This window comes from Sylvia atricapilla, chromosome 7 (assembly GCF_009819655.1).
Source record: "Sylvia atricapilla isolate bSylAtr1 chromosome 7, bSylAtr1.pri, whole genome shotgun sequence".
Classification (NCBI taxonomy): Eukaryota; Metazoa; Chordata; class Aves; order Passeriformes; family Sylviidae; genus Sylvia; species Sylvia atricapilla.
In genome coordinates, this window is record NC_089146.1 from 25,251,306 (window position 1) to 25,265,893 (window position 14,588).

At 39.3% G+C, this 14,588-nt stretch overlaps 1 protein-coding gene across 1 annotated transcript in view; it reads right to left on the reverse strand.

The window, feature by feature from the left end:
- Positions 1–14,588, reverse strand: part of CNTNAP5 (contactin associated protein family member 5) — a 266,113-nt gene that overhangs the window by 87,342 nt on the left and 164,183 nt on the right. The window contains exon 12 of the mRNA XM_066323037.1: positions 874–993. Coding sequence (XP_066179134.1) covers positions 874–993 — 120 coding nt within the window. The remainder of the gene's footprint in view (positions 1–873; positions 994–14,588) is intronic.

A 14,588-nucleotide genomic window follows, 5' to 3' on the forward strand; every position in this document is an offset into this window, starting at 1 on the left:
AAAACATTCCTTCATCTGCACCTGGCCACAGGAAGCAAAAAATGCTAAACAGGAGATGGTGTGGGAAATTTCACCTCCATTTCAAATATAAAAAGCAGACAGGGAGCCCTACCATCTATCCCCATCCACAATAAGGGCCATGTTATCTTTTCTCATACTCTTGACTTGACAGTCCTATATACAAAACAGGACCCACTTAAGGGGAGAATTTGCCAGACAGGTCTGTTAATTTGAAACAATTCTTACTTTAAAGCTATGGAACTGTAAGGTTAGAAAGTCTCAACCAACAGGTCACCTTGCCAGGCTCTTGCTCTGCTACCCATCCCTTTGGTGTCCCTTCTCCTAAGATCATCATGCATTCTCCTCCTTACAAATACCAGGGACAATCAAGGCTTCCACTCTATGGAATACAAAAGGCAGCACCCTTGTACGAGGGGATGCATTGCTACGTCAGACTAGAAGGGTTTATGGCTAGCTCAATGAGAAGAGTTTAATAATAATTCCCAGATCTCATATTCTAATAAAGCAGAGAAACCATTCAACTACAAAAGAATGGTTTGGATTATAAGGTTCTACCTCTTTAGTTAAAAACAAACAACTCATCAAAAGTTACAATATTATGAAGTGCCGTTATAAGGTGCAGACACTGCTGTATATATTACTTAGCAAGGAAAGTCCTTCAAACTTATTTTTAAAATCACTTTTACACGGCTCTTATTTACAGAAACACCTCAAAGTGAAACCTTGGTTACAACATCCCTGGTTCTTCCCCACTACTAAGCTGCATTATTAATGTGTCTATCATTCTACTCAGACCATCTTTAATCAAATTAGACCCGACATCAGGCAGCCAAGTCGAGGTTAGGTCATTACCTGTTATATTGCAAAAAACACGGAGTGGTTCCAGTGGTCCACTTCCATCAGAATCAATGTAGAAGAAACCTGATGTCTTCCCTTGGTGTCGGTAAGCCTCACAGGATTGTTCATAGACAGCTTCAAAAGAAAGAGAGAGTGATTGCATCACAGACAGACAGAACACAGACAGACCCGTTTTATACATGAATTCTGTGTCAATTATTGTCATAATGTACCCTGTTAGCACACAGTTGATTAGCATGTGAAATCTTACTGCATTTGGGCCTGAATCCATGCTCAAAATCAGATATTTGTTAAATAATTCTTTGAACTTAATACATCATAGCTTTAAAGAGACAGTTACTTGCTTTATTTTGGATTAAAGAATGTCAATAAATAAAGGGATATGTGTTGTGGGATTTCTTAGTTCTTAGAGAGTGAAAACATGATTTATATCTGGATTAATTGAGGGTGAGGAATTTCAGACTGGGCCCTTTGCAGGCCTCGATGGTGCAGCAAGAATTCACATTTCACGTTAAGGTGTCCCAGGGAATAGTGGGTTTCTAAATGCAGTATTATCGCTTTGACACTTTAGCCTCCTTAAGACTAAGATAAATAAGGCTTGCTTGCATTCTTTGTATACCTTGTAATTGTAAACTATGTTGTGAATCTATATAACTTGCTGTCCAGAAACAATAAAGTGGGAGATCGACACGGTAGCCACATTGGTTGAGACGTGTCTTTTGCTCTGTCCAGCCTCCTATTAATTAGAGTCTCTGCTACAGATGTGAGCTTTCAAATGTGACACATCTAGTTAGGGAAGGGTACATATATTCATCCATGTATGGCGTTTTAAAAACATACCTACATATACACAGGTACCCAATTTACACACCTAGGTATACACTTAAGTCTTGACAACACAGATAGTTTTGCCAATCCTCATCTTCCCTGCAGGAGAAGGTTAACAGGGAGCATTAACGCCCCTATCATAGTCTATTGTGCAAATGAAATCCATTGTCCTCCAACAGCAAGCTCAGACAGGGTCCCCAGCCCAGGTGATATTTTTATGCATTAGACCTAATTTTATACAACCAACTCTTTCTCTCTGCTTATAAATATTCTTCTCTTAGAGTAGCAGTGCCCATGAAAGTCCAAGAGTTTCATAAAACAAGTACAGCAGGTCACACCAAGAGCAAGAAAAGAAGGAAGAAAAACTCACAGCTCAGTACAATTTGTGTATTTGAGGCATATTTTCAGGAAAGATGCAATTTTTACTTCATATGGGGCAAAGAGAAAACTCCTGCAGAGAGGCAGTCCAGAGGTATCAGAAAGTCACATGTATGATCCTGGACCTTGAACAAGAACCTTAAATCTCACTTCAGGAGAGCTGATTTCTTTTTTTTCTCCCCACCTGCCTAAACACTTACCTGATTATATTGACAGAATTATTTTCCATAACAGTTCATGACTGCTGTGTTGAGGTTGTAAATACAACTGCAAAAGGAACTCAGGGACCTTTGCAGATTGATGGAAAAGCCAGCAGTTCCTCACCACTTCTAAACACAATCCCTGCAGAAGACAGCAAGTGCTCCACAGCAGCAGGAATAGCTCCTTACTCCCACTCCTGTGCACACATGGACTCACATCCCTCCTTTTCCCTGATTCCCTTAAAGCAACTTATCTAATGAAACTTTCAAAAAGGCATAAATGGTAAGCCCTGAAGTAGCCTTGTCTGAAGAATGCTGTAAGACATTTAGCTCATCACTTAGATATTGGCCATTTCTTCACTTCTGCCTACAAAATAAAACCACAGTTCTAGGGGTTCTGGTCCAAACTGGCTATGGATTAAGATCATCAAAGGATTATGGATTCAATCACTCGTACACTTACCAAAATATGCTTTCCCCTTGCACATTTCTTGCCTGACCAGATATCTTTCGAAGACAGAACATCACTGAGTGCTAAACAAGCACAGCACTATTGGTCCCAGAGCTTAGAAGCTGCTTAAGGTACTCAGCACCTGATGAGATAGTGCCATAACTAGCATTCACCTCATAATAAATAGAATTTGGAAAGCTTTTTTCCTTACAGCCTGATGTACTCAAGCATGGTAGGAGGCCAGAATATCTCTAAATTTCCCCTGTGACAGCTGGCCACAAACACATATTAAATGCAAGTTAAATAAAATCCCCAAACCAGAACCTATTCTTCCAGTGTTCACAACCTGAGGGGCTGAGAGAGAGTCCCTGAGTTGCAGAAGTGCTGACAGAAGCAGTGGGCATATGGAGGTCAGCAGAGAGATGGTAACAGGCAATTAAGTAAGCAACCAAGGAATCATGGTTTGATCAATTTGCAAAGTTCTTAAACTGCAGTTCACTTAGTGAATTTGCTGTCATCATCGTTACAGGACACTTTATCTTGTCTCATTAGGGAATATGCCAATTGCTTCCTCTGAATTGTTTGCTAAGTGTTTTTGAAGACAAAGGATGGTGCGAGGGGTAGAGACATAAAACAAATATCTTGTCAGTGAACTGGCACAGCAAATCTCATTCTTCATCACAGCTTGTTCTTCGTAAGTGTTCTTCTTCTTGACTGTCATTTTGGCTGGAGCTCAGATCTACTTTTTACAAATTAGTAAGGAAAGATGTGAAGATTCTGCCATTAATAATGTGGGCAGATTAAAATAGAGATGATCTACTCACCTTTAGATGGCTCCTTTGTCACTGTAACTTTAGGGAAAAAAAGGCTATATAGAGCTAGAAATCAGGCTAAGGGTGCTCAACTGGTATAAATCTGAAAGGATACACAAGCTTCCATAAAACTACAGTTATGTCTACCAGAAGGAAATCCATCCTGGTATGTTTGCCTTTCAGCTATATGAGAAATCCAGCATTACATACTGGGAAGCAGCAGAAGAAATGGGAAAAGGCTATAAACCTCGAGCTCTAGCACATAAAACATATTCCATCATGATTAGTGAAAAGCGGTTTTGGTGGGTAGTTTATTTCACACCTGCACACAAAGTCTCACATGTCAGTATCTGCAGCATTTGGCACTGCATACTTCTGGATTGGAAGTGGATGGGCCATTGATTTTAATTCTCTTTTTTGCTATTTTTTTTCTCTATAATGCATCAAGAAGAAAATTATTTTTATTTTTCAGTCACCGTCAGGTGCCCCTACAGACATTTTGAGTGCACCAACCATTCCAAGCTCTGTTCAACTCCTTTGTGGCCTGAGATTATTTCTTGCTCTGGAATAGTTATGCAATTCCATTTGCTAAAAAAGGCCCTATTATGCCAGTAACAACAACTTGAAGTCATCTTTATGGGCCCATGAAAGACAAGATCTTTTTGCAGTCATTTTTCTCTTTTTGCAATCAGAAATATCGTATGAAAGTAAAAAACAGACAGTCAACAGTGACTGTTAAGACCCCAGAACCTCAACTTTGAAAACTGCCTTCATATTTATCTTCTGTTTTGTGTCAGGCTTCTCTGGGGTAGATGGAGTTGTGTTCATTTTGGGAATGCTAGGGAAATCATTATTGTAACTGTCATTAAAGAGTCACCAACAATTCAGGCATATAAGGCCCCACTTCCAAAACGAAAGCGCCAAAGGTAATGATGGAACTGTTGACAAGTGCAACATTTTAACGGCAAACAGCATTTGTAGTAACTGCACCTTTTTAATAAAGGAGAGGTATTCATCAGTACATTCAGAGTAGAACTCACCATGAATTTCCAAACGTTATTTTTAACAGTATTCTAAATTTTTAAGTAAAAAAAAAAAAATAGAAAATAGTGATTTTATTCCTTTCCATTAAATATTTCAATGTTTCAATGGAGTTTATACTATTATTCCTTCCAATCTGTTTTCCTATTGTAAAATGTTCACCCAAATGGGACTGAAACTACAAAAATAGCCTTCTTGATAGGCTGTTCATGCAAAGCTTGTTTTCTCATATTTAAAATACTTTCTAAAAACATAGTTTCGAAAATGAAACCTTGAAGTTGTCTTCTGTCTCACAGGAGCAAGACCAGATTTCCTGCTCCAATCCTCCCAGGTTTTCTTTTTTTTGTTCTTGTTGTTTTTCTTGGGGCTTTTCTTTTTCTTTTTGGGTGGCTTTGGGTGTGTTTGTGTTTGTTTCTTTGTGTGTGGGTGGGTTTTTTCGTTTTTTTTGTTTTTTTTTTTTTTTTTTTTTTTTTTTTTCTTTTTTTTTTTTTCTTTTTTTTGGGGGGGGTTGGGGTTTATGTTGTTGTTCTTTGGTTATTTTGTTGTTTGTTTTTGGTTTTGGGGTTTTTTTGGTTGGTTTTGTTGTTTTGGTTTTTTAGGGTTTTTTGGTGGGTTTTTTTTGTTGTAGTTGTTTGGTTTGGTTTTTTACTTGTTTGTTTGGTGGTTTTTTGGTTATTTTGGTTGGCTTTCTTTTGGCTTATTTCGATTAACGCCAGCCACTGAAGATAAAATTGTGGCTTCCGACACCATTTGTTTCAGCGAGCCAGAAACCCTGAAGATCACAGTTCAGGACTCTGAGCTCCTGCCCTGTTTCCTGGGGCCATTCTGGGAGGGAGCTGTGCTGCCAGGAGCAGAGGCAGCAGGGTGCAGCTGACTCACGGAGCTGCATTCTGATAGTGCTCAACAGAAAGCGATGCCAGCAGCCCCAGAAACCCGCACCACCCCCTGCAAGCTTGGCCTGGACCTCACAAACAAAAAAAAAGCAAAAAAAAAAAAAAAAAAAAAAAAAAAAAAAAAAAAAAAAAACAACCAAAAAACACAAACCCAGTGTAAAAGGTGTCACAGGGCTACTGCTGGTAACTGGCTACACCATGAAACCCAAACAGGGAACAGCTTGACTCTAAGGTCCCAGATTTAGTAAGAGAAACAGCATCAGAAAGATCTGTTTTACTTGGTCACAAAGGATGTTGTTCATTGCCTTTTTTGTTTTGTTTTGCTAGAATCACTTGTAAGTTATTGGATAGACCCTCTGCTGACATTTTTGCTCTATGAGGATTTTTTTTAAAGGCTACTGCTGTATTTCACAAAGAAATTTAAAATCCTCCCAGAGCTGGCTGCCGAAAGTGATGCAGCCTGAGAGCCCCGTTCTTTAGAGCAAGAGCTGCTTCTCTAAGTGCAATCTGTGCTCTTGACTACCTGCTAGGATGGGCTGTGCTGGTGGTGGGCACTGTACTGACAGAGTTCAAGGTATCTATCTCCCAGCCCCTCATAATCCTGTAAAACACATACAGCGAATTTCTCCCTCAGGTATCTCTTTCAGTCTCAAGTACCTCAAGCTGAACTGGCTTTTCTGATCAACAGCTCATCACATCAGAACATTCATTTGTAGCACTGCTTTACTCACTGATCATTGTGCCTATCTTTTCCTTCAGTTCTCATTGTTCATCTTCATAGGTGCTTAGGAAATCTTTTGTCAAATTTTGATTAGTGTTCATAAAATAAACACCCAGTCAGAGCAAAATCATCCAATCCAATGTGTTTTCTCATATTTTCTGCAATATAAACATTCATAAGCTCAAAAATCAAAACTATGGCTCTCAAATGTATACATCCCATGTTTTTTCAAGCCAGACACTACACCCTCCACAGAAATATCCTAGCAAAACTATAAATATTCACTTTGATTGGTCATGGTTCAAGCTATAGATCCATAATTCAGACTTCAGTGTCAGAAAAGCAGTATCAGATTTTAGTATCATTAAAATAAAACCATTTTTTTTATCTTTTGTGTATAAAAACCTTACAGAATTTCATTTCCTAATTTCTGCATCAAGAGCCTTATGGCTGCCCAGCCACAGCACATGTAGAAGCTCTCTGTTACTCCACAGTCGGGTCTGAAAGGGCTGGGGTCTGTCTTGATTTGGGTCTGCAGCTGAAAATTCAACCTTTATTCAGCATGCTTCACAAGCCTGAAGGTTTTAAATATGAGCAATTGCATCACTGTTCAGTTCTCTGAAGTACCTTGAACCTTTAATCCAACTGTTTTAATTACAGTCCTTAAACCAGAGGTGATTTTATCCCTGCCATAGCTGAAATCTATAACAGTACATGGCTCAGCATAAACATTTCCAAGGTCAAACTTCCATTTTTTCCCAATATAAGATCTTTTTTGTCCAGTTTTTCACTGGCTGCCCCTTATTATATTGGTATCTGGCTTCCAATCTTACTTTTGCCCTCTGCAGTTCACCTGCAGTCTCCATGGCAGCCTTTGCTAAGCACAGGTTTCCTGTTCTACTGTGGAGCTGCTCAGCAGATGTCTTTAGATGGTCTCAGTTCCTAAGCTCTTGGCTCTGTTTCCTCTGCCCTCATGTTCCTAACTTATGAAACCTCTTTCAGGCCACCTTTTTGTTTTTTCACCCCCAGTTCTACTTCTGCTAAAAGAGGAAAGGCCATTCTTTGCACAAAGCCTTGAACTTCTGCAAATAACCCTCAAGGAGCAACATATTTAAAGCCTCCTCTCTTCGACGGGTGAATGAACCTGCTATTCAGCCAGTAAGATGCACCTCTCACCCCATATTTAAAATCCTGCTTGCTGTTGGACTCCATGTAAAGGTTACAGTGACACTGTTCAGTTTTGCTGCTGGGAAGACCAGGCAAGGTGAATCTCCCTCTGCAGCACCCAGCAGTGCATTACTAATATAGACACCACCAAAAATGTTAAGTTCCAAACAGAAAGCAATTTTTGTTTGCTTGGGTTTTTTTTTTCCTTTAGAGGACTCAGTCCTTTTCAGATTTAATGGACACCAAGATAACTTTCCTCAAAAAATAAAAGCAAACCTTAAAATTCCCAATATTTTGTTCCAACTCTATTTCCAATTACTTTGGAAATTGATTTCATTGCATGAAATGTGAGCTAGGGATTCAGAATTTGAGATGTACTAGTTATGATTACCAAAATGAATCCTGCAGTATTCCTGCTTCAAGATTAGATTCTCATAATCTAATTAAAGTAGCTAATAATTTTCAATTTCTCAGAGGGAGAAAACATTTTATGGTGATATAATAAATAAAATACATTAAAGACACCTAAAGAAATTTAATTCTTGATTTCATTAGGAGCTGCTGACACTGTCCACTTCCCAGCGAAAATGTAGCAGCAGTGAGTTGCTTTTATCATCTCTAAAAATTGTAAAGTCATGAAAAAATATAAACAGAGTACTTTTGGCAACACCATTTCAAACTCATGAAATAATTTTTCAATTTTTTGCACTTTAGACAAAAAAAGCAATAATAACGCCTATAATGATAATTATTATTGTAGTCAGAGGTGAGAACTTATGTACTGGTTAGACTGGAGAGGCCAGTAGGAGCTGGGGATTCTGCCAGGATATTCAACCAGCTACAGACTGACCTTGGGAAAACAGATATACACAACTGCTGAGCAGGCCAAATTAAGCATTCTCAACAAAATGCTCAGAGCTCTTGGAGGAAGATCAGAGATGACTATTTCAATCTCTGCTCATGTACCTCAGTCCTGACATATCTGCTCTTACAGACTTGGAGTAATGAGCAATGAACAAAAGATTTTTCTGAATAAAAAATAAAGCAATATGCAACGGCAGGTTTCTTATTTCAACAACAGAGTGATTAGTACAGCTATGAACTCAGGGAATGATCATCGTTCTCACCCTTAAAATACAATTGTCTTGTTAAATGCCAGAAAAATGTACTCTCAAAACCTGGATTGTGACAGCTCTGCTCTTGACAGAATAACACAGGCTCTGCTGTGACATGCCTGGATGACAGACGGCTTATTCTTTCCTTTTTAAAATATGTACTTACTCATAAAGAACATGCTATTTCCACAGATAGAATTAAAATGCCTTTTACCACAGGGTCACCTAAATGGTTGTTCAGGAGAGACATTCCATTTCACCTGGTTTTGAGACAACCTCCTACCATCCAAACTAATACTCCCCCCGGCCAAGGCAGGAAAGGTCGTGTCAAGCCATCCTCCCCTGTCACTTCCCTGCTGTGGCTGGAAGGTGGCTGTGACAATCACAGATCCCTGCTTGCAGGTCCCCTGCAAGCCCTGCTGCTGCAGGAAAGCAGCCAGGGAGAGCTGGACCATTGTTAGGGTAGTGTTGGGGGATAGGAGTAATCAAAGGGGTGAAGGGTGCCGTGAAAAGTGCCGTATTTCTGTCATGCTGGAAAGTCCACGTGTCCCTCAGAGGATGGTCACACCTGAGGAAGACTGGCTTCCAACAGCACTGAGTGAGTCCTTCACATAAAAATCCCAAAGAGGAATATTCAACGTGTTAAAAATCCAGCGAAGGGAAGAACTTTTTTTAAATGAGCACCACTGAAGGGAAAGCATTAATAACACAGTAACTTATTACAAAATAAACAACGAAAATTCACATTCCAAAAGCATGGTGTGAACAAAAATATGCAGGAACACCAAGTACAGTACTGAAGGTTTGATATGAATGTTAAATATGTTTTCTTTAGTCAAAGGAAACCAATGTGTTTAAACACACATGGAAAAAAAATGTTCCAAGAACCTCAGACAGGAAAATTGGCTACTCAGGACATGCAAACTGCACTACTAAACTCACTGTTTGTGTGACTGAAACTCTCAAAACCTCATTTGCCCAGCCAGCAGACTGTACATATCTCCCTACCTTGGAGCACAAGAGAATCACCAAACCCCCAGCTAGCATTTTAAGATGCAGCTCCAGTACTGCTAACAATCTGGCTGAAGCTATATTAAGCTTTCCAGATAAAAAATGATATATGCAGTAAGCATATTAATATTAAAAAATACATTTTCAAAGCCTGAAGTTATGTTAAGTTTATGCCATATCAATGACAATATGACATTTCCATTATTGGATGACTCTTTCCTCCAGCAATTACCTAGGCCAATAAGACATATGCCTGTATGTGTGAGACAGCTCATACACCAAAGCAAATACCCAGAATTAAATTACATTCTGTTAATTATCACCTTGCAAAGCTTTGGGACATGTTGACAACCCCAGAATATGAGGAATAAAATCATTATTTTATATTTCTCAACATCTTTTATATCAATGTTCAGCACTCTTTGGAATTAAAAAATTCATGCAAGACTAAAAACCATCTGAAAGCCATCATAAATAAAAATAATAGAAATACAGAAGGGCAAGATGAGGCTTTCTAAGGGACTAGCATAACTCTCAGGAAGATAAGATTACTAATCATTATCTTGCAATAAAGTTACAACATTCTGTATCTCAGGGCCATTTTACACTGGTCTACTCTTACTATCACATGATAATTACAAGAATTATTAATATGAGAGGAATGACTATGCAGCTTTTAAACTATGCACTTTCAATTAATACATATATTAATTTATAGGTACATATATAGGTATAGATATAGATATAGATATATAAAATTAAGATCTGTAATTCAGTTATGTAGGTTTTTCCACCTATAATTTTGACCTACCTTCAGTTGCCTACTCTATGTCTAAGCTAGGACAGCCTCCCAGATTGCAGACTTCAGAGGTGGTCCCTGAACCATGGACACCCTGTCTCACAATGAGATTAGTTAAGTTCTGAAAGGAGCTCACACCCCTTTTCACATGTAGAGAGCGACCAGACCACTCTCTTAACTTGGATGTCACAGTACCAGGCAGCAAAAGATGGATTAGCTGAATCCCACCCAGGCCTTTTCCCCAAGCCGTGTACTAATATCAGTGTTTGTATCTAAAGGAGGAAAAGAGAAAATTAACATTGCATTATTATTTGTTTTGCTATGGGTCACACATGTGATTACATAATGGATCCTCTCCTATCTGGATTTTATCAGGCTGCTCCAATACCTGACAGATCAGCAGGCTACCCACCACACTGGAGAAACTGGGAAAGTATAAATCATCAAAAGGCTTCAGCTGAGCTCATCTTCCAATCCATCTAAATGCAAGCTATGTGAAGCACATTTAAAAGATAAAGCAAAACCATACATTTTAGAGATTGAAATACGATTGTATCCTCAAAGCACTGTCTCAGCTACAGATAAGCTCAAGTAGCAATAAGTTGGAAAAGAAAGAGCCCACACAATTTCAGGAGATGATATAGATCACACACCTTTTAATGTATCTGCAAATTGGATCCTATTTCCAACAGAGGTGGAGAAACCAAGGCACAAAAACACTCTTACACAATCAAATGTAAATCACCAACAGTTGGCTTTACATCCTATACAGTTATTCCATGAGTCCTGGTTTCCCCAAAATATGAGCGGTGAAAGGGGCATCTGGAGACAGTCAGCACCAATTCTACATTTACATTTTAATTGTACATCCACATGCATTTGTGAGAGCAAGGCTGAGAATGTGCTTTGGGGTTTCACAGCTACAGAGAGTACAGAGAGGGAAACACAAGTGCTCATCAGTGCTGTGACTAGCCAGGGAGAAGATGTGAATTGCACTGGAAGGTGTAATGATGAGATGTAAATCCAAAAGGGGAAAAAACCCCAAAGCCAAAACAAACCACAACAGCAACAAAAGACTTGGAAGGTATTGATAACATTCCATGTGGCAGCTAGCAAAGGAGGATTAACTGTTACTAAAAAAAGAAATGTGCTTATGGATCAGGCAATAAGCTTTGCAAGAAACTACCTGTTAAAAACAGTGAGACTAGTGAAACCCAGAAAACACAGACAGGTTTTAAGATTTTACTTGCATTTACAGTTAAGTTCAGAGAAGAGGAGAATGGAGGCAGGACCAGATGACACTTCAGTGTGAAACTTGCCTGCTACAAAATAACTCTTTAATGGGACAGGACCAGATCCCATTTCAGTAGTGGACTGCATCTGGACCAGGCAGATAGCCAAACATCCTGTGGCAGTTTAGGAGCTTCAGGATCAGAAGGGGCTTGGAGTGAACAGGAGGATACCTGAGGTTTGCAGGCAAGTAGCTGCCTCTAGTAAGATTTTATTAAGGCCATGTCTAGAGTTAGGTAGCTCTTTCCATATGTCTTCATGTGCATGCTTTTGCTTCATCCACACATCTTGAATTTCAACTACCCATTTTCAGATATGCCAGACACAATTTTGTCCTACATATCTGACACAGTCTTGCAAACACTGTCCCAACTGTGTCTTCTATCAACTTAGTGTTCTTTTCTGACACTGTCTAATTCCCTCATGTTGCATCAAATGCAAACTATTTATCTTTGCTTTTCATGGCACATTTCCAACCTCTTTACCTGTCATGACTCTGACATTTGCCTTGTCAAAAATGTCAAATTCCTCTGGCCATAGCCTTATATTTTTCAAACAAGCACATTATTGCTTTCTCCCATGTCACTCCATGTCTGCAAGCACTCAATTTCTTCCTCTTTTTAATCTCTACGTTATGACTATTTTGCTATAAGAAAGCCTGGAAATAATTATGCACCTAGTAGACAGAAACTGCCACCTGTGATGCTGATGAAGCCTTTCTGGCATTCCACCTCCTGTGCCAGCATGTTTTTATACCCTCAGAAACTTAGCTGCAAACTCTTTGGAGAAGAGAGAGTATGTATTGTTAGCTGCTCCTCACAGCAGGATCCACTGTGGTCTGTCAATATTTGGAACTAAAAATAAGTGTAGTGGTTTCAGGTTTGCCAATTTCTGTTTCCCTTATTCCGCCAAGTTTCTGTTGCTTATGTACCAACCATAAAATGTATTTCAACACTTCATATTTGATGACAGTAAGTTAGGGGCAATTTCTCTCAAGATCTCAGTTCTTAAAATGGTAAGATCTCCCAGTTTGAGGTGGTGAGAGATAAACCAATTAAATATGGCTTGCAGATGCATGTCATGCAGTTCCACCTAAAAGCATGACAAAGAATGGGTCTTTTTATGGTTTTCAACCAGTGGCACCCACTTCTTACCATACCAAAATGAGGCAAAACCTACAGTGATGTAATTCAGACAAAAAAGAAATCCAGGCAGCACTGAAACAATTCACACTGTTTTGCTTGCAGTAGATTGCCAGCTAAATCTTTCCCTTGCTGCTGCATAGATTTGGGTCTGAAGGGCAGTTTAATAAAAGGAATAGCCTCTCTATAATGGTATAAGTTCAATTTCAGGCCTGTCAGCATCACTGTTCTAGAAAAATAAAAATCTCTTGAGGTACTGTTTCATACCATACAGAATTAGATGTTTTACTTTGATAGAACTACACTGAATTACATGATTGGAGAGTTTCCCATACATTGAGGATATTCTGGAGTTATGCTGTGATCAAATCTGTGCCTTTCATTCACCTGCTAAAAGGTATTCCTGCACATCAACCACTATCAGCTGAAAGTGATAACGTCTCTTGTTCTGCAAGTTTCTTATCAACAGTCTGCGTTTGCCCACCGTCTTTGAATTGGTTTCATTGTATATTTCAAGCAGATGAATGCATTTCTCCAGACTAATGTGGCCGTTTATCAGCACTGCTTGGCTCACAGGGTAGCTGGCTCCACAATCTAGCTGGAATCAAATTAGCTGCTGATAAATCAGTTGTAAATAAGCTGAGCAGGTGAATAGCTATACATCACAGGTGTGCACAGCTCTACACAAGAGCTCCCTGAGAAAATTTTCAGAGTAGTCTCACATCAGTGAACCTTAAACAACAGCAGCTATGTACGTGCCTTTGAAGTGTAGACACGAGTTGACAGAAGCAGGAGGCTTCACTAGCTCCATGCAAGTGTCTGTGGGGAAAACTAATCATGAACCAGTTCTCCGTGGCAATGAATGGTCTCCTTTGGACAGAAGCCACACTGAGATGGCACAGACACACTGAGCCTCAGGCCCCTAGCTAATATGACAGCACAGATGCAGCCCAGAGTTGAGAGTCCCTAATCACCTTTGACAGTCAATAGTGACAGCTTTCCTCCTTCCCCAGAGAGCCTCTCCCTTCTCACCACCTGATCTGCCCACCTAGTTCTGTGCCAGTCATCAGCTGGTGTAAATACTCTGCTATGGCCCTACAAGCTTTGAAGAGTTGTGATGCCTTTTGGAACAACAAGAGCAATGGAGACAAAGAAGCCCTCTTTTTAAAACTACAAAGTCAGCCTTTTCCCTCTCCCTCTCTTCATCTGGCTTGGCGTGATTTCCACACAAAACCCTTGGCTTCCTTTGTGTTTACAATGCAGAGTTCAGGTGACAAATCTATGAACAGATCTCTCAACAGATTCTCCTGTCAGCTGCATAACCCACAAATGCTTTCACTGTTAACTAGTAAACCATTAAAGTCTCCAAAATGACAGTATGGTTGCCAATATTCTCAGCTTCAAACCACTAAGTACCTTTTATTCTCTTCTGCTTTTTAGTTTAACAGGGGAAAAAAAAAAAACCCATCTCACCAATGTCATTCTATCTGCAGTCCAAGTGCTCATCAAGCATCCAGAGTGGTTACAGTTGTATTCCTGGAATTGTTAGACTTACTCACTGTTTTTTTTTCTCTTTATTTCCTTTGTTAGAACTGGAAGTTTATCTTCATTTTCTATTTTCCCTTTTAGTCAGCTGTATGAAGAGGCTTTATTTTGGCTTTTCCTTTCTCTGTCTTTTACCAATATCCAAAGTATTTTGTGCCTCTACTGTTTGATGGGGGGGCTAACTTTTAAGACACCTTAATATTCCTTTTGCTGTTGATTTCAGTAGCTGAATGTTTCTGTATTCTTGCTAATAGCAGCAGCCCAAAAAATAGTTCAGCAAAATTTCAAAATCATAAACTGTCAAAAACTGTGTTCT